This window comes from Trichoplax adhaerens, genomic scaffold, assembly GCF_000150275.1.
Source record: "Trichoplax adhaerens TRIADscaffold_2 genomic scaffold, whole genome shotgun sequence".
Taxonomy (NCBI): domain Eukaryota; kingdom Metazoa; phylum Placozoa; class Uniplacotomia; order Trichoplacea; family Trichoplacidae; genus Trichoplax; species Trichoplax adhaerens.
In genome coordinates, this window is record NW_002060944.1 from 6,811,211 (window position 1) to 6,833,863 (window position 22,653).

Here is a 22,653-nt window from a genome sequence, read left to right on the forward strand (position 1 = left end):
AAGCACTAGTTATATGAGAATCAACCGGATAAAAACTATAGACTGTAAAGTTTCTGGTAATATCAAGAATATCGGCTTTCTTTATATGGTATTTGAATCAGACATAAAACAGGGCAATAGTCACTTTCAGCGAAATGATAAAAATGATATTGTTTACTTGCTACTTACTTAATCTAATATAGCATTTTTCTTGTAATTGCCTTTTTTATCAACGGATACTAATGAATCTTGCGAATCTTCTAATTTGCGATCGATAATTTAATGCTAAATATTTCTATAACTATACTGTATCATTACCGTCTTCCATTGTTGTAGGCATCAATTAATATTTCCGATGATTCCTACATTATTAAGCCACGACCGTACTAATTATAATTGTAATGAAATTAGAATATAAGCTGTAGGTTACTTATATAGTATTCCATTATCACAGATCTACTCACTGACTCTACATGATAAATAATCCAGATATTGGAGGTTTATAAAAAATTTTTTAAAAGTTTACTTTGCTGCATTTTTTGTATTAAGGTACTGTACTTTACTGTATATCCTACAATTTATTCGACTTCCTATTATGTAATCAGATGCATATAGGATATTGTGATATTGTGTATCCTAACTGATAGGATTTTCAATTAATTTCGTCAACTGAATTTTTATCACCTGAGGAAGGAGAATCGAATTGTTCAAATTACCCTATGCGCATTTAAGTATAATTTCGCTGCACATCACAGCTATAATAAACTTCCTATCGGTTACATTTCTCGTTCTATCTTGCGCTGTATACGCTAACACTTTATGCTTAACTTATATATTTAACTTAATTCTTATGATGAATTGTCTTCAACGATATGTTAAATCATTGTTCCATGATGCTCTATTATAATAATTTCGTATTATTATCATAGTCTTACTGATAGTATGAACAATTTAATAATATCTGATTAAATTGTTATTATTACTGCTATAAGTAAACGAGGTAGCTGCGAATTATTAGCGTCAAAATAAGTTTTAATCAATCCGTATTTTAACTATCAGCATATGCATTAATAAAGTTTAAAGTAAAAAATTGTCCTTGTATAAGACGGCTAGTATAATTAAATTGATGTTATAATTAGTTGATTATCAGAAAGTGTCTATTTGAGCACACATACTGCACATAAGTAGGTCTTAAAGTTATGGTCTAAAAACGTAATCTAATTAAAAGTACTTAGCCTCAATCATTCAATACAAAAGTAACTACCACGACGGGTATACTTTCTTTTTAAGAGATTGAATCCAGCTATCGTTAGATGCTATTACCACTTAGATGGATTACTTTATATTGCATCTTTACTCGTTCTTCATAAAGAACCAATCGTATGAAAGAGTACCAGTGCAGCGAGATTTTTTAAGCCTTCTACTGGCGGTATTGCTGTTAGTTTAAGATGCTTACATAAGTCAATAGAGATCACCAAATGCATTTCAACTTTGCTATTTTCGTGATCGATAAGCTTTTTTCAGCTATTTGATAGTTTTTAAGTGGCATAGCTAACAACTTTGTTGATGGTATATCTTCAAATTGTAACTATAAAGTCTATTAAATATACAAGCCATACTACTGCTTGGTTTACTATACTATTGTACAGTACTATAGCAAAATTGAAATACACTTAGTCTACTCTATAAACAAGTTTCTGCTGAAGATTGATCATTAATTGTTATTATAATAATAGACAGTAATTAAAACAATAAGTAACGTAAAATCGTATCACGAGCTGCATGGGCTTCAAAAATCTTCCATTTGCAGTGCTTTACAGTGCAGCAGTTATAAATTGATAACAGTGCATCATCGATTAAACGGTTTGTGTAAATCAAGTTCTCGCTGTCGGTAGAGTTTCTACTGCTGATGGAAACCGATCGATAATTATAAGAAGCAAGTAAGAAATTAAAGAGATTTGTACTGTCAAAACAATCATTATAAGTGAAGAAGAAGACGTCATGGATCCATGGGTCGTCGCTGTAACTCAACATTGCTCCTACTTATATCTAATATTAGCAACTATCGATATATGGCTTATCGCAATACGAGCGTATGGATAGCGTATCCTGGTCGAATGGGTCAAAACAACAATCGTTCCACTTTAATAACTGGTTGCGATTCAGGATTTAGCAATTTATTAGCTAAGTCTTTAGATTGGATTGATGTCATGTATTTGCTGCATGCTTAACCCAGTAAGGAGCCACCCAGCTAGCTCAATCGACTTCATCACGGGTAAAAACATTCATGATGGATGTTATACAGCAGCAAGACATTGTAAATGCTTACTGCATGATCAAGGCTACGCTACGAGAGGATAGAGGTATATGGGCAGTAGTCAATAATGCAGGTATACTACGAGCTGGATTAATTGATTGGATGCCAATGCAAGAATATAAAAAGGCCGCTGATGTCAATCTACGGGGAATAGCATCGGTTACTAAGAGTTTTTACCTATGGTCATTCGTGAACAAGGTCGATTTGTAAATGCGGTTAGTTTATACGGTATCTTACCATATGAATACATAGGTGCTTAAACCATCTCCAAATTTGCTGCAGTTCAGTATGTCGGGAAAATATTTCTGTGTGTTCTACGAGGATTGAGCACTTGTGGAGGGACGGCGATCATATTATTCCAATAATATATTATAAAAGCCTGACGGTAATGGATAATTCATTTACTTAACATACGTATTCCATGCTTGTAATCTACTCTTGTCTTTTACCTTACGTACGTTGTAACTTTAATAAGTTAAATTATGGCTATCTGAGCAGATATTAACGGTAACCAATGAAATAAACAACGTTTCCGGATTCTATACTCGTATACTAATAGTATTATGCAAACTAATTTAGGTTCGGTTACTATCGAAATAGCCCTGAACAGTGCAGATATCTACTAGTAACACCAAATGACGCGGATGCATTTTCGTAGTTATCGCATATAACAAACAAATAAATTGGTATTAGGCTTCGTTATCAAGTCACAAACAATTTTTTAATGATAATCGGTATCTGATCATTTGATAAATGATCGTCATCGTTAAATACTACAACTGGTTCATCCCCTTGTATTTGATCTTGCTGCTGTCTTGGCTATACTAAGTGCAGACAGTGAACGCATGGCATAGACTACTAAAAAAGACCTTTTAGTTGTCCATGACTGTGGTGAGTAACCTACGTTTTCGTATCGAGTAAATTGATTACACTTATGTGCATACTTTCTTAATTTAATGTACTCAATATTGAAATGTTGGAAGAGTTAAAAATATAAAGAGGACGAAAAATAATTTTATGATTGAATTTGTAAACTTATATGTTTTATATTTCCACTATTTTTAATCTACTCGTGCAGTTCATAACATTTCAGCCATTAAAAAGGATCTGATCTATCACATATTGCAATAAATATACCATTTTAACCTTATTACTTGAGCATATTTTACCTTCATGAATACATCAATAGAAGAATAAATATAGATAACCTTAATCTCCTAATAAGCAAATCGATTTCTATCGCTATAACCTCCGTAACATGGATTTAGCGTAACAAATTATAATACTGTAAGTTATCGGTGATGCAATAGTTAATACTAATACATAATTGCATAAAAGAAGTTTACTACTTATGATACTATTGGTAAATACAACATGAAGTCAATAAGCAGAGTATCTTTTACGGTCTTGCCAATTAGTAAACTGTAGGAATTTTAGGGCTATCCGAGTAGGCGATTATCAAGTCGTCTAACGCAGGACTTTATAATGATAGTTATAATCTTACGAATACCGAAATTACAAAATTTTGGTATCTTCTTATACAAAGGGAAATGCTATACAGCTTAAAAGCTGAAAAGAAAATTTATTGAGCCCGGAGCGACTACTGCCGGCGAATGGCAATTCGCTCGGTCTTTTATACCATCCCCACTCATTTGTGGGGCATACTAGTAAATTACTCCTTCCACAAATTGTATAAGTTACTATAGGGAATTACTCCCAGACAATTAACATTACTTAGTATGAGCTTGGATAGTAAACAGACACTAATGAAAAACAACCAATTATGGTGCTAATCAGCGAGCCTGAGCTCAGCACCAATACATGTAATTAATTATTGGAGCAATGCGCTCCCATAAGCTAATCCTATATTAAACGATATTATATCTAGCTACATATAATTAATCCTTGTTGATTGCTCCATTATTGTAAACAACCAGTACTAGTGCCCCATGGTTGTCTACCAAAATGGTAAACAACAGGGTTAATTAATTGTTATTACCTAATTTATAATTTACGGAGCTACACTTCGTAACAGATAGTTATAATCTTACGAATACCGAAATTACAAAATTTTGGTATCTTCTTATACAAAGGGAAATGTTATACAGCTTAAAAGCTGAAAAGAAAATTTATTTCGATCAATTCTACGTAGTATTTCATCTTTTTGGTCTCCTATTTTAAGATAAGAGATTATTTTATTACTTATTCTATGCTTTAATTGATTTCATATTTCTCCATAAAACATAAGAATATGCTTACTCACGATGTAGGTGTAGCCATTACATATGGTAAATCATGAATATCAATTAGCTAATCAATCAAAAAAGTCAATAATTAATTAGCTAATTAACGTAGAATGTTTATTTATTTCATGTGTATGGAAATTTATTGCATGTAAATTGAGATTGGGAGGAAGTAGCAACATGGCAAAATGAAAATAGTAAAGAAATAATAAGTGACTTGATAATTTTTTCTCTTTCTAGATTGATAGCTGCAGATGTTATTTCCATTTAATCATCTACTAACATATTACATGTAGAAATCTCGCCAATGGATGGCTGATCATTGCCGGTATGTTATACAGCTTGTAGTTATCTTCTATACTTCACCGGCCAGAAGGGCTAGTCTTCGTCTCAATATAACTACTAAGCTATGGAAGAGAACGATTATCCTGCTCTATTTGCTTAAACTAACATCATAATAGTTTCCAAATGTAATTAAAAGGCTAGTAGACTCAATAGTATGCGACTGGGTATTATTGACTTGTATACTCGTATGTAGCGGAAATTATATATAAAAAATCACCGTTTGACGTCCTCATAGGAATACCATATCAAGAATGATCGTTATTCTCTCCTGTCTACAATATGGCATTGCCAAGATTTATTCTTGTAGATAGCTGCTAATTAACACTAAATAAATTAGTTTGCATTAAATTAAACATAGCTAGAAATTCCATGTTAACCATTTTCGTAAGGTTAAAGATAGAAATTTTGCATTCGGGCAACGATATTTGGTAAGCAATGTTGGAACTGTCAAAATATCACTACGTTTGCTTAGTATCAAATATCATCCTTAAATTTACAGTGAGTAGCAGTATCGAAGAACACCTGGAGCCTTTTTAATTGTTTCTCATCACTAAAACAAAGTAATAATTACATTTTCAGAACTTCTATTTGTCCTTCTATACATTAAGGAACATGCTATCATAAATATTGGTCATTTAATAGCAGCCAGCTCTATCGTTATCCAAGAGAATTGATTCATCGCAGGTAATGAGGAAGTTATACTTGCAATTAAAGTTTCTTTTCGACTTTCTTTTGTTTAATGTCTTAGTTAGGATAGCATTTCATTCTTCCATCCTATGTCGTACTATACATTTCTTTTTAGATCATATTCCTATATAGAATATGATCTTTTGCTATTAAGCAGATTTAACGCAATGAATTGCTCTTAATGATGCTATTTTTGATCGGCCTTCAGGTACTGTAGCACTTAAAGTTTATTTTGAAAAGGAGAGTCAAAACTTTTTTTATTGGTCATTGATCTTTGTCAGTAGCTCTCTTACTATTGCTATATCGTGATATAGAGCTAGTCCCTACAAAAATCTAGCTTATTTTTCCGTTACACTCTAATACGATACGTATTCTTTGCCTTCAGACAGGTTTACTACAGTTACACTTAGCTATGTTATTTATGGATCTTAAATAGACATTATCGTTTGGAAGAGATCCTACTTGTTATTTCTGCTAACGATTGCAGTCAAGAAGAATTATTCATATCCGCTTCAAGTAGGATTTAAAAGCTGATTCAATGATAAATAATCGGGCTATTCTACTAGCTATTTCCATTACAGAATGCAATTATTCATCATTTCCTAGTAAAAGCTTCAGGTTCTTAAATGATAGGATGCCTTAGTGGTTCTTACTTTATTAGCGGCAGTTGTTTATGGATTTAAAGAAGAATTTAAAACTTGTGCAATTAGTATACATAAGCGCCATTCTTGTCAATTCCTTACGTGATAAACTATAAAGTAATAATTTAATTATCTACACTATTTGCATCATTCCGTATTTTTAATCTAAGAAATGGCGTTATTCTTCCTATAAGGCCATTTATTTAACAAAGCATCATCGTTCAATTAAACTGCCTTTACTGATAAACTCTGAATATAATTTGAAATAGCCTTGGTAGACAGTAAAAATTTTCATTGAAAGCATACAATGGCTAATTTATGTAGTATAATGAGGCTTTATTGCCTATTACGGGTAGCCATTTACTTTAGTAACTGTGTAACAGTTTATAACACACATATAGCATTTTATCGAATAGGTTATTGTCGATTACACATCGATGTCAATAACTCTATTTTCCATTTATTTTATAACATTTGACCGCAGATTTTATTGTTTCCTATCCAATAGGAACAACAATGTCTTTATGTTTAAAAGAATATTTTCGATCATTAGAATTAAAGCTATATTACATAATAATAGTGTCTTTATGCCACCAAGAAGAATGAGAAGAACTTATCAATACAGCCATTTTAACTGACTATAACATATATCAAGATATAATAATGGTCATAGATAACATCAGTAAGAATGCATAGGCGTATAGGCTATTGATAAAGAAATTAGCAATTTTCATTACTCTCCAAGTTCAATATGGTAGTCTACTTCTATTAATTGATACCATTTATTGCGTTATTAAATTAAAACTAAAAATGACAAGGGATTACAATAAAGATTACCTAAGATAGAGATGGTAATCTAGTCTTCATTTTTTAAGGATACATAATACATATGCTCGTAAACTAGGCCATACCGGTAATCAATATTAGTAGGAATTTGTATAAAAGTTTTTAACTAAGGACATGGTAATGATTATGGATACTGTGATGGAGGGTTCGATATCTCAGAGGATTGAGATTTAGTCGCCATTTACAATTATTACAACAAAGGGTTTATAAAAGTTATGCTTTATTGTAGGTTAGTAATATAAAGTACAGTGAGGTAGTTACGGTAGATCAGCGTGCAAGCTGTCGTAAGTAACGAGTAGAAGTATTAGACTGTGAGAGACTAACTAGAAGACTAACTGAGAGGCTAATGAACTCTGAGGTAGAAATCGCCGGTATTTATAGTTTTAAAGATAGAGCACATGCAGAGAATAGGATTGTGGAATTAGATACAACATATACCATAACAGGTTACAAAATAGCAGATGATTGTAGAAAACAGCGAGTACCGTAATAACTAAATACAGTAGTCTATATATGAATGTAGAGTAAGCGGACTGTAGATCTGTCTAAATATAAGAGCAATACAACATGTCTATATTTAAGAGTAGAATATAGTTACAGTATATTCTAAATACACTACAGATACTACTATCAATTGTACAGTAATACATTTAAAATTATTGGAGCAATTGCTGTGTCATTCACATATCATGACTGCTCCAATCTTGGTTATACAAGCTCAAGATTGTTGTCTACGTATTTCCTGGTCATTGATCTATCCTGATCGTTATGTTATTAAACTACAAATATCTTGATAATGATATTAAAAGCGACCTAAATTATGCATGTCTTCATTTATAAATTTTCTATTGCTAGTTATACTATATCACGTTGTAAAATAAGGAATTATAGATAGCCTGGGTATGATTATATAGGATGAAGAAGTAGATAATATACCCTTATTTGCAGTATTTTTGTTGATCATCATAAATTAATCGTATTAATAGTTAATAAATAAGAAAAGCTCATTAATATTTCATAGCTACTTCAATCGGAGTAGGCAAGCTCTATATAGTACTAATTAGGCTATGGATCGTAATATTAATCCGATATCTATTAATGTGTTTATATTTACTATTATTTTACTAGCTTGGGTCATCATCATTGGTAATACTGGAAATAGACTAACGTTAGGTAATTGCATTTTGCCGACATACACTACGAATAAAGTTTGTAACGAACTCTTCACGATAAGAATTGGACATTTCTCATTTTTTAGCTTGCAATATTACCAAGGCTCCATTTATTACTATTACACTGTAAAATGAATCATTTTTACAACGATAAATGTCCTCTTACGGCTGACTATTCAACTATAAACTCTTAAGTTCCTTTTATAATGTTTCGAACTGTAATGCCACAAGTGCAAACATCAAATCCTGTTTATGTGATGTCGCGTGTGTCAAGTTGAACTAAACCATACTTCGCGAAATTTTCAAAGCTTTTGCCGGTTGTTGTTATCAAAGTAGCATTATGAAATATCTTAAATATGACAACCTCTTAGTATAACAGGAACTAATATATTTAGCATAACGATATAGCTAATACTATATCTAATGTTCAATATCTAATGCATACTAGCTAATACCGTAGTTAATATTTATTACTATGTCTGGTACTTTACCTAATGGCTACTGTGATTAATATCGACAATCATTATATCAAGCATTCAATATCTAACAAAAATATCACACTCAATATTTAACACTATATTCAACTTTCAATACTCTCAATAAACAACATGGTTAATGTCTAATATCATATCCAACGCCCAGACTGAAAAAATGGTGATGTCTATAAGACTTCATCAGCTTTCTTTAGTTCTAATAAACTGCAGTTTATCTTCTGTTAAAATCAATCCATACTATAGACTCTTACTGAGGCGTATCAGAATTATACTGTGATAGAGAATAACTTACACTAAAAAATAACATTATTCCTAAACTTTCGCAAATGACTCATTATTCACTTAATTCAGTATATTGCAGTTAATAATATCATTAAAAATACCTCACGGAATGGCCTAGACAGAAGATAGAATCACTATGCAACTCTCATCAATATGCAAACTTAAATAGTAGCTTATAATTTCAATAATTGCGGGTTATTGTCTACTAAATAATTATAATATCACATTGCAGCATAGGTTATCGATATCATTGTAAATGATGAGATTTAAGACATAATTTATTATCTCTTGCATCCTCTCGTTACAAATTTCATACCATCAGCCCAGGCCGTCTAATATCTGAAATAAATGTAAAAGTCGCTCTAAAAACTGTAAATTATAATGATCAAAGAGCGTGTCGCATCTCTATAAGGCAACCAATAACGCATAGTGATAGGATTAACATTGGTATAAGCTCATAAGCCGTATATATAAATTTTTTGATAACATAATATGCTAGTTAGATGATTATACGGCAGTTTAATTTTTTGATGCTAATTGCGAAGATAAAAAATCGTATTTACTGAAAATAGAAAAGGACTCATGCGTTCACCTGATGTCGAAATTAGATAATCAATAAAGTAACGTACAATCTCTACCCGTATGTCTTCATCTTGAACGTCAATTTTTATCCATTATCGCTTCGCTATGCAATAAGAAGTCAACCGATATTCATACTAAGTAACGCCAAGAAATATTTACGTAACAGTCTAAATTAATTTCAATTTCGATCTTTGCTATTCAAATACGGGAATATACGCCTGAAATCCTATAAGCAGTTGATAAATTGATCATCGCTTGAGATAACTAACTTAAACATGTTCTCAAACAGGTTATTTGTCAACATTAAATAAACTGACGGAATAAGAAGGATTTTCAATTGGTCGAGGTCATTAACACGATCAGGTTGCCATTACATCGTATTCAATGTGATAATTATACTAGGGACAGACTTAATAGATCAATTAATCTGATATTGCATAGAAAAGTTGTTATTGTATTTGTTAAAGCAATAGTAATTTATACCTGTATAGCATGGAAAGTATAGCTCTGAAAATTAATTGCTGTTCCTTATTTGTTATAGCGATAGCAGTCATAGGAATATATTGTAATTTATTCTACTAATCTCAGATGGTTATCTTGCTATCATGGAAAATACATGGAAAAAAATTATGCAAGATTAAAGATTTATTTCCTACTCAATGAATTCATTGCCGCTAGAGGTATAAACTATTTTCATTTTAGATTAATCAGTTCCAATTTAAGTTCGAGTTTTAATCAATCAAAATAGATTCCGTTGATGATTATATGGCAGGATAGAAAATAACTGAGATAAATTAACTCAACGAGTATTTGAAGGTAAAGCTACTGTAATAAAATTAAACTCTAGTCTTTTCTTCAACTTATCATTTTAGGTAGTTCCAATTTCTGCGTAAGTTTAATCATCTCAAATTAGGTTTCAGTCGATCATTTGACATGATAACTTTGTCAAAATGAAATATAAAGTGAGCTGGAGTACAGCAAGATCTTGCTTACCTTTCAATTTAGTATCTTAATCGATTGCAGCTTTTGATCTATCTTGAATGGTGTCAAATTATGATTCATTGATGATTTTAACATGATAGAAATAATCTGGTGAAAGATGAAACAAGATCTGCAGCACGATAATAACAAACATAAGGTTACCTTTGGCCTTACATTTTACTTTCTTAGTTGATTCCGGTTTTCGATCAACCTCTGATGATATCAATCTTGTTCAAATAAGAACTAAAATAGAATAGTAATAACTCTTATTTGTTATCAGCATATTATTATCATTTATTGTAGAACCTTAACCACCTTCAATGCTGCTTAGTTGATGATCTGATAACTTTGCGAAAATTAGACATAACATGAACTCGAGTACTGCCGTAATAAGATCAATTCTTATTTCTTTTAACTTGTTATTTGTAATCGTTTTCAATTCTGCATAAGGTTAATCATCTTCAATCATGTTTAGTTCATGATATTAGAACTTATCCAAGATCGATACTCCAATAACTGCCGAATATTGTGAAATAAAGCACTCATCTACTCTCCGACTGCGTAAATAAGTTAGAGTGCTATAAATTACAACTGTAAAGACTATTTAGCTATGTGGATATTATTTTTGGTAATTACATGTATAAGTAGTTTTATCATTGAATCCTTTTCAATCATACTCAGTAGGTGACTTAATATGGTAATTTAGTTTGGCTCCAGTTTGTGTATAAGTTTAATCACCTTCAATCCCATTTAGTAAATAATTTGACATGATGAAATAGGATTTAATTCTTTCCTTAATTTCGAATTATTTCAATTGCTTCAAGATTTTGTTTAAGTTTAATCACATTCAATCCTATTTAGTTGATAATTTAAGTACAGTAATAAGATTTCACTATTGCCCTCCTAGCCGAATATTATTTCAGTCAGCTTCAACTTTTGTATAAGTTGAATTATCTCTAATCTTATTTAGCAAATGATTTGACATGATAGTTTTGCAAGAATTATACACAACATAAACTTAAATATGACAGTAATAAGGTTTAATTCTTGCCCTCCTTTCAGAATATCACTTCAATTAGCTACAATTTGTGTAGAAGTTTCATCGCCTTCAATCCTGTTTAATTGATAATTTGACATAATATGAACTAGGATACAGTACACTAGTAATAAAATTTAACTCATCCCCTCCATTCAGAACATCATTTCAATCGGCTCCAGTTGGTATATATAAATTTCATCATCTTTTATTATATTGAATCAATAATTAGATATAATAAATTTGCGAATATTAAAACAAAACATGATAAAGTTTAACTCCTCTCCTTCATTTGGAATATCATTTCAATCGCTTCCAATTGGTGTATAAATTTCATCATCTTTAATTATATTAATGCAATCATTGGACATGGTAAATATGATAAAATTCAACCCATCTCCTCCATTCAAATATCATTTCAATCTGTTGTAGTTTATACTTAAGTTCCATCACCTTCCATTATGTTAAATCGATGATTTGAAACGGTAAATATAAAATTCTACTCATTCCCTTCATCCAGAATGCCTTTCCAATCGATTTTAATTTGTACATCAATTTGAACACCTTTAATTATATTGAGTCGATAATCATTTGACGCGATCAATTTACAAAAATTCAACATAACTCGAATACAACAGTGACAAAATTTAACTTTTGCCCTCCCTTCAGTCTATTATTTTTTCAATTGGCTGCAGCGAATGTATAAGTTTCATCGCCTTCCATTATAATTAACCGATGATTTGATCGAATAACTTGGCGATGATAATATGCGCTGGAACAAAGCAAACTCTCGCTTTCCGCTAATTATCATCGCTGATTTTAATTCTAATCGGTATTAAACTCCATCAAATCATGTTGAGTATTTCGATATGATAGGAAGAACCTGGTGAAAAAATTAAACAAGAGCTGTTGCACAATAATGACAATAAGTTAAAACTCTTGCCTTCCTTTTCATACTCTATTTTTCACTATTGTTATGTTGATGATTTAGTATATTGTTCAGATCCTATCATCATTCTATTGAATGGTAGGCAAGTCTATTCTATATAATAATTAATATTCAATTGAATATCGGCTAATCATCAACTAGACATAAGCTTTATTGCATGATTTGCCAGACTCATTTTTTACGTCGTCATTGGTCTTATAGCTCATCAAAATTTACCTTGTAAAAGTTTGTTCAGGATTTACTGGGGAAAATTAACTGAAAGATTAGACAAAAAACTGCATTAGCTAGTCATCAAGACAATCCACTACGGTAGACTATCGTTAGTAAGGTGGAAAAAGACAAGTAAGTCATTAATATGGCTATTTAATCCTCTCCATCGTGGTAGTTATTGATATGGGTTGGGTTTTAATAATGTTTTCTAATTCTGTTTGTACAGTAACTATTCATCATTACTTTTACTGGGACCCATCTCCAATTCTTAATCAACATTCCTATTTCTTTAAATTGATCGATTTGCTCTATTTCCTTTTCAGGAACCCAAGTTGCAGTAGGAGAAATTCTCGTCTCAATTCTTCTATCAGATCAAGCTATTAAGAAAGGAAATTGGTAAGGTTTGCCTCCTTTTTACAATTGCTACGCTAAAGCTCCAAGTATAGCTCAAGGTTGTCTTCATCTCGCCTATTTACAACTTTCAACGCAAATTTATTTCGATCTAAATAGACGAAAGATCAAGATAGCTCAAAGAATAAAGGAAAGAAAGCTACCATGTCGAATGTACAGGAATTACAGAAGCAAACCGATTTCATCTATAAGGTATTCTTTATTATTTTCTCCCTTGACAAATACTTCAAATAAATGCAATCTCTAGAATAATGGTGATAAAATACTTTGCTATTCCTGTCTGGATTTTCTATTCCTACTCCTACGTTCCATAGTTTATTTTTAGACTAGATAATCATTAGCATGAAACCATTTCTTTTTTTTATCAACGTCAAACTTGTTGCCACTTATTCGTCTATTCTTACTTATAATCTACAGAATTTCAAAGAGCGATAAAAATGAGAGATTAAAAAAACCAGCTTATAATGATTTCAACGATAAACGGAATGGCCTATCACTAATTAACACTTTCTTATGATTAATCCAAGGTAGTTCGTAGGCTGATCTGAGATAGTACTAAAGATGTAAAAGGCACTAGCATAGTCATAGAAAGTGCTATTCTTTCCCTTCTTGTCACAAAATATTTTATATTTTATGAAATTCGTTTTTACCAAATCAATTGATCAAATTATACGTTCATTTCTACTAATTCATTTCGATAGTTCATTATGTATTCTATTCATATCAGGCTTAAAAATGACATAGATTTCGACCCACTTTTCATCCCGTTATTGCCTTTCCATTTCCTTCTATAGCAATATTATGAAGGCCTAAATAGATTCAAAAGTCAGTAAAATAAACAGTTCGAAATACAGATGGCTATTTCCTTCTTGCTTTTATGATCAAGATAGAATAAACATATTTTCTATTGAGCTACAGTATTTTATACCGACAGCATGAAATGATATCCTTGCATTACCACTTCATCTCGGTCGTGCATTTAACGTACTGGTATCCAATTTAAAAGTACTCACTCAAAATCAGTTTTAACCAAGGTTTATCCGTCCTTTCCTTTTACAGACAATATAATAGCAGGATAAAGTAGATTCAAAAGTCAATGACAACCTAGAGAGACAACTAAACTGGCTACTCTCTCCTCATCGCTACACTTAAATGTCCATTCTTTCGAGCACTCGTACTCTACATCTCTAATATCAAAAAATAGCTTTGCTAATTCGTTAGGGTAATATCTTGTATCTATTGGGCATCTTATTTGAAATAAAAATATCAATCTTTTAACGAGACTTTATAAAACTTGAGCTATTTCATTCCTTTAAAACAATAATTTATGATATGAAATGATCCATAAGTACTCGTATGATAGGGAAAAGTATTTTAAATGAATACGAGTAGTACTGGTACTATTTCCCTGACTTATTCCTTCAGTGATGATAGGATAGATTTTTTTCCACAGTAATACTTTAAATTTATGTACTTAATGTTATTAATTTCTATCGATAGTGCTCGATATAGATATTTTATTTGTTCCATCTACTTTTATAATATCATTTACAAGCAAGTTTTGATCACTTTCGGGCTATATTTTTTCTCTTATGTCAACAATATTATAAATATGGTCATCTTTACCGAATCACTTTATAATTGTTTTGAAATCATTAACTATTCCAACGGAATGGGTATATTAGATAGAGAGGTCTTTGAAGCGTTCTAGAAGAATCTTTTCGATTAAATATTATGTATTACAGCAAATTTAGGTACAGTCAATGTTAAGCGAGCCCCTTACTATCATTTTCTTCCCATGAAAGTGATACTGATGATAAAATTTATTATCTTAAACTAAACTACTTGGGAATTACTTCAAAAGTAACATCTTCTCCAACAGAGTGCATGCCGAAATAAGGTAGAATAGTCCTTCTATCCACTACCTTAGAAGAATTATTATTGACTTATCTAGTTCCATTTTAGCAAAATTAGAATCTTCCTTATGCTAAGCAAGTCTTTACTATAAAATTCCCTATAGGTTAGTGTTTTAAGCAAATTCATGATGGCTCCAATAATTAAGCTACTTCACGATCCCGCTTGAAAGCTACATTTTTTCATTAAAGTGGGTATACCAGACAGAATAATCAGCTCTTTCCGCCATTATAGCATCACTTTCACTTAACTTAGTTGGTATAATGGTAATTAGAACTTTTGGGAGAGCTATTTGTTAATATAAAACCAACTGACTATTCTTTTAATAAGTTTACTTATTAAATTAAATCAATCAACCCACCATCTCAATATAAAATCAACTCATCACCTTGGTACAGAAAAGGAAAATGTTGATTGTGCAAGTAGATATTTCCATATTTTTCAACTTTCTATGCAATGCTTATCGTAGTCAAATTTACTAATAGAATTTTGACTTTTTTTGTGATTTTGTTAGGGAGTTGTAGAGGTTTATATTTTATTCCCTTGCTTGTGTAATTATTCAATCGATTTTTTCTTTTCCTACACAAACTTTTATTGTTAATGTAAAGTAGAATTTATAATCATTTCATTACTACCAAAAGAATGGAAGGAAGGATTGAGCTAATCATAATTACAAATCATTCTTTTATGCCTGGTTGCCTATAAATGAAGATTAAATTTCATTTAAATTATTCAAATTTGGATATTATCCACTCATAGAATAAAGTAGAGGAAGTGAATCATTTCAATTAGGAGGGAGAGAGACAGGGGTAACTAATTGATTCGAATGCTGTATAGTTCTTATCGAATCCCTATCTAGTCTATCAATTACCTCCATTTAAATACTCTATCCGAATTCGGAACTAACGAAATATTTGGAAGAAGCTGAAGAGTTGTAATCATGGTGATAGATTAAACTATGAGAAGGGGCAGAGAGTCAGTAATGTAATCATTCGTTTACGTTCTATGTTAACCTTTACTTAATCCTACTACTCTGAGACTTCAACCTTCTAGTCTAAATTTTCAAGAAGAATATTAGTATACTATAGGGAAGGAAGTAAAGGATTAGAGGTACAATCATTCATATATAAACTTCGATTAAATATTATTAAACAACGACTCTCGATTTTAGTTTAAAAAAGATTAAATCAATATTCAGCTTTACTACTCCAAGACCTCCAATTCATTCGTTTAAATTTTAAAGAGGAATAAAAGCATACTATAGTTTCAGTCTAAAAAGGGTACCGTATCGTATGAAGTAATTATTCTAGTGAGAGGATAGATAAAGAAATAGCCTCGATAGAGAGTGTGCTAAGGAGAAGAAGAGAAATAGATACTTAAGAATAAAACAGAATCACTCAATCATATCCTATTGATCTATATTGATTTATAATGCTTGTGAGACTTGAAAATCGCTCATCTAAATTCTAATAGAGCGAGTATAGTAAGAAGAATTTTTCCAAATACAGGGGAGGAGAAATGAGGTTTTAAGACAAGGTCCAATTATATTTCTTTTCTTTCAACCTTTCATGGAATATCATTGAGGTTAAGATTTACAAGGTTTATCCCACTGATTAAAGTTGCTAATTAACTTTCAATCAATAAGTCTAGGATACTGTCACTAGCCACTTATTAAAGCAGAATAGTTTTAAATTTACGCATAACTATTTAGCTTTTATCCTATCAATCGTTGTAATTCGCTCTATGTTGAATCGATGACAGTCTTAATATTAATTTTAATGAGCAATCTACGGCATAGATCTACAACTTTTCTTGGATATAAATCAATACCCATTATTTAATTGACCGATTTTTCATGACTAGATAAGAAACGATTACTAAAATTAGGCTAGGAGACTAAAATCATAACTTCAATGATTACTGTCGTAATTCCCTTTCGACTTTCCATACATACTAGGATATTTTTTCATATCTTTTCAACAAAAATAGCTATCGACATTCTTAGAATCTAGCTTCAGCGAGCTATATCTAAATTACGATAGAAAAGCAGTAATAGCCAGCCAAGATTCTAGTTTAAATCTAAATTTAATAACTCTTAACGTAAGGACAGCTGTCGATATTCGTAAAACTCTACTTTGGATCCAGGTTTAGTGAATTACAATATAATAGCTGGAGTAACAATACTGATATCTATAAAGCTCTAATTTGAATTAAAGTTTAGTATTTCATTCCTAATATAAAAGCAGCGGTCAATATTCTTAAAACTTTACTTCGGATCAAATTTTAGCTAATTATACTATATGTACACTGCAATGGCTAACTAACATCAGTAAAACTCAAATTTGAGTCTAACTGTAGTAAATTATAAGGCAACAGTAACTGATAATATCTAAGATTCTACTTTGAATCTAACTTTAGTAAATTGCAATTTAAAGCAATAGCGAGTATTTCATGTCCTTAAAATTCTAATTTAAAATTCAGCTATAGCAAATTTTAATATAAGGATAGCAGTGGATAGTAATGGATATTCCGGGTTTTTACTTTGCATACAATTAGTAGTCAATATCCTTAAATTCTACTAAGTTATATAGTAATAGGAAAACAAAACAGCAAGTCGTGAACAGCTTTCTAATTTAGCCCAAACTCAATCATCATAAGTTATACGAATGACATAAGACAATAATTCACTTATGATTGCTATGTTGTCGACAAGAAAATCTTCCCCTTATTTTTTTCATAATATTCAATTCTTTACCTACAAATGTATAATGATCTTTTGTACTGATCAAGAAATGTCTTGATCTATTTCGGATTTAAAATTTCTTAGATACCTATGATATTTATATTTTTTGGGTGAGAGCATATATTGGTCAAAAAATAAGCTCATACTACCACCAGAGCTTTCTTCGACCATGCGATTGCATTTATAAAACAGCTTTAATTTGGTTCATCAATAATTAACGACGATGATGCCATTTTTTCGTCTTAATTATTTACTAATCTTGTCTTCCATTATGATTAGAATGTTAATGAGAAAGTCCATCCTGCATTACGTGAACTATTGATCGCTAGCCGTGGATATCAAAAAGCTCAGCAAGGTAAAATTTAGGTTCTTTCTGACTATGATCTAGTTGGTAATTTTACTTGGTAATTCTACTAGTATTGAACACGGTTTTGACGAATAGTATAATGGTTTGTTAGAGAGTAGAAATTGACATAAATTGTATCTTTTTTGACGCATTTCGGTCATAATAGATAACCTTAGCTTTTTGTGATAGATTTACTATTTGATTTCATCCTATCTACAGAATTAGACAAAGCTCACAACGTTTTTGTTGACTGCTTGGCAAAGATAGAGCGGATGGCAAAAACTTCCAGTGGTCCTTCAAAAGAAATCGGTGAGTTTACTGATATGAAAATGCTTTAGGTGGCTAATTCTATTCTAGGAAATATATTTTCTTTTCGATTTTTTACTTCGAAATAAGATCAGTTTTACTAATTACATCAAAGCTTCCTCTGGAATCATCGATATTCCGCAGCTATTTATAAAATATCAACTCTATTCGTATACCAATTGAGAGTTTATTATTACGTTTCTTATGTAACTGTATTACAATAGGAGATGCAATTGGAGGGATTGTGGATTATTATAAAGAATCTGAAAAAAGCAAACAGCAACTAGTAAGATATGAAATTCTAGTATAGAATAAGTTGTTTCCTCCTTCTAATTGAACGTTAATGTCTATTAAAATTCGCATTTGATACTGATGAAACTATGCAAGATAAATATCGCTGTTGGCGTCATAAACTATGTACTGTATTAATATATGAATTCGTATAATAATGTACGAGTATGCAGTAGCTAGATCTTAAACTAGTCTTTAATTTGATGATTGGACTATATCATTCCGTAGCATTTAATGATCGAGTTTAGGATTATCTAATAACTAGCTTGCACTATCTTGATTATATAGTCATCTCGCGTAATGTCATATTATATAGTCAAAGAATGAAGAGAAGCTAGTAGTATGGGGCATTAAGACTTTAGAAAGATTGATCAAATTAATGTTAATATTGGATTATCTTATAATCTAGTCTAAAGCATTTTATGGAGAATATATACTGCCACTAGAAACAACTTTGGAAGCCCAAATTCACAATATAACGGTAATAGTTTTAGCATTTTCTATATCAGTATTTTCATTTCCATTGTCGGTTTCCTTACGGCGATCTTTAGCATAAGTTTCGCTAATGAAAACTTTGTTTATACTATGCAAAAGTTTGTCAAACTGTAGATGAATATGTAAATGAATTAAAGTATTAATCGTATTAAATATATTAATTACTTGATTCTAATCTATCGATAGAAAATTAACAAAGTCTTCTCATCAAACTTTAAAGCTAAATGCGACGTAAGTATAGTGATAGTATCATATCTATTATTTTATCCAACTTTGTTGTGACTATCGTCATAGACTCATAGTGTCTTACTAGTAGCAGTTATCCAAGCAAATATTATGATATTACAAATTATTAGCTTAATGGTGATACATAGATGTATAAAGGACGGATTATAATTATTTTTATTGTAAGATAAAACGATTTCATGCTTCTACGTATAAGAGATTATTTTTATTTTAAATAATGATTTAGGGTCTTGATAAAGCACGTGGTGAATTAAAAAAAGTAAAAAGAAAGAGTCAGGGCAAGAAAGGAATCACCGGGAAATATGAAGAAAAGGTCAATGATTGTGAAGCCGAATACAATAAGAAGCAAAATGAATTAGAAGCTTACACAGTTCTTGAATTTGAAAGGGTAACAGATGAATTTATTAGCTAGGTTGCACGCCATCAACTGGTTGATTTTTGAGTAAATTAATACAAGTGGTAATGTTCATGATGGAAAGTACAATCGTTGAGATACAAGACCTCTTAACGCAAGAGGACAATTTATACGATATCATATAGCGTACTATAGATGAAATTAGTACTAATTTAGGTATTTTTGGCATTAGGCTTTAAACGAGGAAAGAAAACGATATTGTATGGTTCTTGACTACACTTGTGAGGCATTAAGTAGAGAGTCAACAAATTATGCTAAGGTAATTCCTATTATCTTTATAATTGCAATCTCCGCAGATATCGTAAGCTTTTTATGCGATTTTAAAGGTTAGAACTCAACCAGTCTTATCTTGTTAGTAAAAAGCTAGTGTTTGCCATCATTTACTACTTCAATCCATTAGAATAGCTATAATTTAATGTTTTTCTTGATCGATTGAAAATTCACGAATGAGCTGATCTATTGGCATTGGTAATCGATGCATGTTATTTACTAATATTTGCACATGAAATCATTTTAGAATCACAACTTTTTGAAAGATCGTATTCCTGCTTGGCGAGCTTTATTTCGAGATGAAGCTTCCATGGCTCAACAGAAACAATCCATAGATTCTTTAGATAGCAATGACATGTTGCTTAGGGTTAGTAGCTTTGTTTCCTTAGAAATGTGACATTAGAATTATTTCCTAAATTTCGTTATAGTTTTTAATGTACTTTTTAAATTCTCTCTAGTCACATTCATTAGTGCATGCTCTAACTCAACGAAAGGAAGTAACTGATTTAGCACAAAAGTAAGAACCCTACTTGGATTATTTTCAATAATTTTTATTACACCAACTATAGATTATTATGATATTGATCTAAATACCAGTATTAATACATATTTATCACTATCCTTTGCTTAATCACTTTGTAGTAGCCAAACTCTTGTAGCTCTTTATGATCTAGACGCCGATACCCAGGATAAACTTGCATTACATGAAGTAAGTTACAATGTGACCTTTAAAGGCTAATCGAAAAAGAAATTGCGTAACCTTCTGTAAAAACAATTTTTGTTAATATTCCGTTGGGATTTGGTATTAGCTATTTGATTAATGATCCTACTCAAATATAAGAGATTCCCTTGTTACCTAAGCTACCCCAAATTCGACCAATCATATAATAATATAGCCGATAAAAAATAACTTTTACTGCTGGGAGACATTTCTCATTATCTTAGATAATCTAAATTCGATTAATTGTATTTTTACATAGTTTATAAAATAACTTATTTACACGTTAGAGAAATTTCTTATTGCTTTAGCTCACTTAAAATCGAACTATTGTACTGTATATGTACATATCTCATAAAATAGTTCTTACATATAAGAAACTTTTCTTATTAACTAACCTAAATTAACTTTAGCGATTAAAAATACTGCTCATTACCTAGCTAGACTGAGTTCTAGTTACTGTTTATGCATATACTGTAGCAGGAAAATGGGTTTTACTGGCGTTACCTTGTCATTTTTTTAAGCTATTTAATTGTACAGGTAGAGCGCAAAACAATTCTCTTTCCCATTAAGATTTTTAAACATTTTTCCTTTTAGGGAGATAATATCAAGACCTTAGGGCAACCAGCAAATGGCTGGCAATATGGTACAAATACTAACACAGGAAGGTAATTTAAATCATAACAAGTTCATATTATTTTATTAACATCTAAATTAAGGTTAATAGTATTCATTCTTATATTCTTATTATTTAGCGAGTCATAATCAATTACTCCATGTATTATTAAATGCTACTTTTGTTGTTGTAGGTCAGGATGGTTTCCGCTGACTTATACAGGAAGGGAATCTCCGTAAGTATTTCAATCCTAGTAAAATCTATGGGATACAATCACATCATGATTGTGCATACATATATACTGGCTATACTGCTACTGATATAAATAAAATGGGTATCTGATGAATGCTATTTTTTACATAACACGGCAATCCTGAACTAGCAGTAACCGAACTAAGCGAGGTGGCAGTCTTGCTGAGGTAGGCCAGACTATTGACTATGCTTCTCATCGAAGGCAAAGTAGTAGTCGAATTGAGCAAGTAGGGCCGGCAACAATATCTCCCATTGGAACAACTCCATTCCAATACGACATATCTTCGCCATCGACATCACCAGTCAGTAAACAGTACACAAGGGACTAATCCATCATCTGCACCAGTAAATAATGCCGCATTTTAGAGTACTAAAGGTCAAGTATGCTACGGTAAGATGAAGTTATTGACTTATTGATAAATAATTTTTGTAACCTTAGAAGCTGATATATTTAGCAGATTCTCTAATAATGTATTGATGAAAGTTATATCGTGATAGTAGAATAACATATACATCGGCATACATTTGAATGACTTACGTTTGCAAAGTTTTTATTATGGCAAAACTTGCAGTTTAGGATCAAAGCGTGCGCTATGCTTTTCTTTAAATTGAAGATGAATGTTAAACTTTATTTTAATTTTTTGTTTCCTTCTTGATTTTAGGTCATTTATACCAATTGAAACGTCCAATGTTAGCCATAACAGAGAAAATTCTACGTAATCTTAGCTATATCATATAACTCTTTCAAACCCTATTTTTTTCTACATTATAGACATTTTTTTGGTTACTAATATTGTTGCATGTTTTGTCTTGAGAAATAAATTAGAAACGATAATCATTACCAGGTGATACGGATATGTCATCAC

At 31.1% G+C, this 22,653-nt stretch overlaps 1 protein-coding gene across 1 annotated transcript; it reads left to right on the forward strand.

Moving 5' to 3' along the window:
• Positions 1 to 17,609: 17,609 nt before the first annotated feature.
• On the forward strand, positions 17,610 to 22,467 carry TRIADDRAFT_53684 (uncharacterized protein; the record flags this gene model as incomplete). Its single annotated transcript, XM_002109510.1, has 16 exons — positions 17,610 to 17,622; positions 17,917 to 17,942; positions 18,112 to 18,187; positions 18,398 to 18,487; positions 18,709 to 18,770; positions 19,185 to 19,256; positions 19,457 to 19,501; positions 19,743 to 19,904; positions 20,104 to 20,190; positions 20,449 to 20,568; positions 20,660 to 20,718; positions 20,844 to 20,910; positions 21,517 to 21,587; positions 21,729 to 21,770; positions 21,918 to 22,089; positions 22,450 to 22,467. The coding sequence occupies 16 exons, from the start codon at positions 17,610 to 17,612 to the stop codon at positions 22,465 to 22,467; spliced, it is 1,182 nt and encodes a 393-aa protein (XP_002109546.1).
• Between the last annotated feature and the right edge of the window lie 186 nt (positions 22,468 to 22,653).